Genomic DNA, 4,221 nt, shown 5'->3' on the forward strand with positions numbered 1-4,221 from the left:
GTGACTTCTAAATTAAATATCCCGTGTTGCTATTTTTCCGTTTGACATTAATAATTACTGGCTACCAATAATAGTGGCGACGCACTGGTTTGAGCATTACAGGCCCTGCGATATTCTCATGAATTTCCTTGCCCTCCGGCCTTTTCCTCATACTTAAAATTTTCCTTCCCCAGGGGCCAATCACCAGTATGGTCACATGTGGCAAACCCATTCTTGCATAACTGCATAAGTCATCCTTGAAGAACTGGGTGACGTTTTAACCAAAACATGTTTCTTTATTCGTAGATAAAAGTCTGGAGGGCTTTTCTGTTTGTTTGTTTTTTTTACGAATATTATTTGGAGGCACAACTCAGCAGCCTAATTCATAGGACCTGGGTAAACGCTTGGCTCCTCTTCGGGCCCCGAGGGTGCAGTTGGGTAGGGCGGGGCCCGGTGGGCCGCACACCCATCACCCGTACTAGCGTGAGGTTGTTGAAGAGGAAATCTCACGTTTCTCATTCTCAAATTTCCGGATCTGAAACCCGATGTAAGCAGCAACCGCGGCAGAGCGAACAGCGGCGGAATGAGCATTCACAAGGCTGAGCATTCACAGGGCTGCGGGGAAGGCCGGAGTGACAGCTACCCAGCACACCGCGGCCCCGCCCCGCAGAGGCCCTGTTCCGCCCCGCAGAGGCCCTGCTCCGCCCCGCCAGAGTACAAGCTCCGACTTGGTCTCTTCCACGGCTATCCCCACCCCTCAGCGCGCTGTGGTACGTCCCGCGCTCAGCTCGGCCCAAGATGGCGGTCTCCGTGTGCAACGGGTTGCTGGGGCCACGGGTGAGTGGGTGATTCGGCAGGTCCCGGCGAGTCGGATGTGGGGTCCCTAGTTTCCGCCTCACGCGCCCTCCCTCCACAGGTGCTGTCCTGGAGCCGAGAGCTGCCTTGCGCTTGGCGCGCCCTGCACACCTCCGCGGTCTGCGCCAAGGTGAGCACAACCGGGGCTGGTGCCTGGGGCCCTGGGGGTCCGGCCCCCGGAGCCGCCGCGCGGGCTGAAGGGGGCGTGTCGCCGGGGTCCGGGGCGGGGCTAGAGTCGGGGCTTAGGGATCAGGGGGTTGGGGTCGGGGAGCAGTGCCAGCTGACTGGAGGGACTTGGCGCGAGGTAGGGTCTGGATTGGGGGTCTCGTGGAGTCACGGCCCCTTTTGCTCCTAGAACCGGGCGGCCCGAGTACGCGTAGGCAAGGGGGACAAGCCGGTGACCTACGAGGAGGCACACGCGCCGCACTACATCGCCCACCGTAAGGGCTGGCTGTCGCTGCACACAGGTGAGCGGACCCCAGGCCTCCAAAAGGAGCACTCAGTCCTACTGTCATGTAAACAAAATGAACACGTGTCACAGGTTTCCTTTAACTCAGGAAATAATGCCAGGGTCAGAAATCTATGAAACCAACTCAAGGGAGACATAAAAAAACAGAGACATACATAGATCAGAATGTTGAAACAAATTTGAAGATGGATGCAAAACTGACTTTTTCCATGGCGGGCAGGGACTCAGTTGATCCTCCACTGAACAGAAATTATTTGCATGTCTACAGACAAGAATTATTTTGCATTCCTATCAGTTATCTGTAATTTACAGAGCTGCAGAATAGCTCAGAGTCAAGGAAAAGAGTGAAACCCTTACAGAATCTGATAACCCTCAAGAGTGTGCTCTAAGGAATGCGGTTTTCCAATGAAGCACAATTTTTTCTCTGTAAATATATACAGACAACCCTAATTATTCGTGAATTTCATATTTTCAGATTCTTCTACTGACTCAGATTTATTTGTAAGCCCCAAATCAACACTCTGGGCACTCTCAAGGTCACTCTGAGATGTGGGTAGAGCTGCCACCCCAGGTGCATGTCCCCAGCTGAGGTCGACGACAACCCTCGTTTCAGCTCTCATACTGTAAAATGTGTCCTTTTTATGGTCTAGAATCTTTTTTTTTTTTTAATTTGCATTTTTGTGCTTTTTGTTAGTGATTTTGCTGTTTAAAATGGCCCTGCAATGCTGAAGTGCTGTCTAGTGTTCTAAGGGGGAGAAGGCTGTGAAGTGCCTTAGGGAGGACATACCTCTTTCTTCAGTCACAGTTGCTCTTGGCCCTGAATTCAATGTTAATGAATTTACTGTATATATTAAACAAGGTGTCTTTAAACAGAAACACAAAGGAAACTAGGTTATGTATTGATTTGTTCACAAAAATATGGTGCCCAGAGGCTGGAAGGAATCTAACCCTGTATTTCCTCTAGGAGCAGTGGTTCAGTATTCACTCAGTGTTGGCGGTGACTTTATAGAATATAACTACTGTGAACAATTGATAACCAACTGTGTTTTGTTTAGTACAGGGGTTCTTGGATGTTTGAGATGCATCTAGGGAACTTACTTAAAATACAGATGCTTGCCTGGCGCGCTGGTTCACGCCTGTAATCCCAGCACTTTGGGAAGCCACGGCGGGTGGATCACGAGGTCAGGAGTTCAGTACCAACCTGGCCAAGATGGTGAAACCCCATCTCTACTAAAAATACAAAAAACTCAGGCGTGGTGGCAGGCACCTGCAATCCCAACTATTCAGGAGGCTGAGGCGGAGAATTGTTTGAACCCAAGAGGCGGAGGTTGCAGTGAGCCGAGATCACGCCACTGCACTCCACCCTGGGCGACAGAGTGAGACTCCATCTCAAAAAAAAAAAAAAACAAACAAAAAAACAGATGCATATCCCCCACTCTTTTAGGCACTGATCTGACGTTTGGATGTAGGTGTGCAGACTCTTAATGGACATTGTAAGGGCTGCAGGGGATCCAGGGTTCACACTGAGAACCCACTGGTGGAAGCCCTGGGCCTAGCTCATGAGAGGACTCATGTCCCTAATCTCAAAAATAGCTGGTGGCCTCATCTTTCTGGTCCATGGGATGACCAGTGTTTTTATAAGGCAGCCAAGAAAGCAGGAAAGGGGCTAGATGTGGTGGCATCATCTGAGTTTTGCACCCTGACTCAGGCCTCCATCTTCCTTTTTGTAAACTAAGGATAATGATAATACCTACTAAACTGAATTGGCTTGGGAATTAATGACATAAAACATACTTTGAACTTTAAAGTGTTATTTTTCTTATTCCATTAGCAGAAGAAAAGAGAAGAGGCTTGGGGTGAGGGGTGGGATTGTGCTCAGCGCTTTTAGATGTTGACTCTGGAGTTATGGCAGGACCCTGGGGCGATGAGGCTGACTCTTCTGTGATGCCCTTCCCTCTTCAGGTAACCTGGATGGAGAGGACCATGCCGCAGAGCGAACGGTGGAGGATGTTTTCCTTCGCAAGTTCATGTGGGGTACCTTCCCAGGCTGCCTGGCTGACCAGCTGGTTTTAAAGCGCCGGGGTAACCAGTTGGAGATCTGTGCCCTGGTCCTGAGGAACTTGCCTCCACACAAGTACTACTTCCTTGTGGGCTACAGTGAAACTTTGCTGTCCTACTTTTACAAATGTCCTGTGCGACTCCACCTCCAAACTGTGCCCTCAAAGGTTGTGTATAAGTACCTCTAGAACAATCCCCTTTATTCCATCAAGCTGTAGCCTGCAGAGAATAGAAACGTGGGAAAGGAGTGGTATGCGGGGGAAATGCATCCCCTCAGAGGACTGAGGCGTGGTCTGTCAGCTGCTGTTGAATAAAGACCCTCTATCTTGTCTTGCCTCTCTGTTTTTACTGTTGGATGAGGGAACTAGAGTAGCGTTTCTTTGACGATGCTCCAGGTTTTGCAGGAAGGCTGATGCCAGTTGTTTGAAGTTTAATTCATAGCTACAGTTTGGTGAGTACCTGTGCCAATCACTCTGTCAAGCACTTTACCTGAAGTTCTTTGTTTTCTCTCAAGATGGTAAGACCCATTCAGTGTTCCTTTTTAAGAATCAAAACAGGCCGGGCGTGGTGGCTCACACCTGTAATCCCAGCATTTTGGGAGGCTGAAGTGGGCGGATCACGAGGTCAGTAGATCGAGACCATCCTGGCTAACACGGTGAAACCCCGTCTCTACTAAAAATACAAAAAAATTAGCTGGGCGTGGTGGCGGGCGCCTGTAGTCCCAGCTACTCAGGAGGCTGAGGCAGGAGAATGGCGTGAACTCGGGAGGCGGAGCTTGCAATGAGCCGAGATAGCGCCACTGCACTCCAGCTTGGGCGACAGAGTGAAACTGTTTCACACACACAAAAAATAAGAAAACA

The 4,221-nt window shown here is 50.0% G+C and overlaps 1 protein-coding gene across 1 annotated transcript; it reads left to right on the forward strand.

Moving 5' to 3' along the window:
* Positions 1-569: 569 nt before the first annotated feature.
* On the forward strand, positions 570-3,690 carry MRPS24 (mitochondrial ribosomal protein S24). The gene is made up of 4 exons (XM_025378075.1): positions 570-816; positions 896-964; positions 1,190-1,301; positions 3,266-3,690. Exons 1-4 carry the CDS (start codon positions 778-780, stop codon positions 3,547-3,549), a joined length of 504 nt encoding a protein of 167 aa, XP_025233860.1. The 5' UTR covers positions 570-777; the 3' UTR covers positions 3,550-3,690.
* The last annotated feature ends 531 nt before the right edge of the window (positions 3,691-4,221 follow it).

This window comes from Theropithecus gelada, chromosome 3, assembly GCF_003255815.1.
Source record: "Theropithecus gelada isolate Dixy chromosome 3, Tgel_1.0, whole genome shotgun sequence".
Taxonomy (NCBI): Eukaryota; Metazoa; Chordata; class Mammalia; order Primates; family Cercopithecidae; genus Theropithecus; species Theropithecus gelada.

Coding starts and splice junctions, on each gene's coding strand:
- MRPS24 (XM_025378075.1), top strand. CDS start 778: ATGGCGGTCTCCGTGTGCAACGGGTTGCTGGGGCCACGG. Junction 817..895: donor ACGGGTTGCTGGGGCCACGG/GTGAGTGGGTGA, acceptor CTCCCTCCACAG/GTGCTGTCCTGGAGCCGAGA. Junction 1,302..3,265: donor CTGGCTGTCGCTGCACACAG/GTGAGCGGACCC, acceptor TTCCCTCTTCAG/GTAACCTGGATGGAGAGGAC.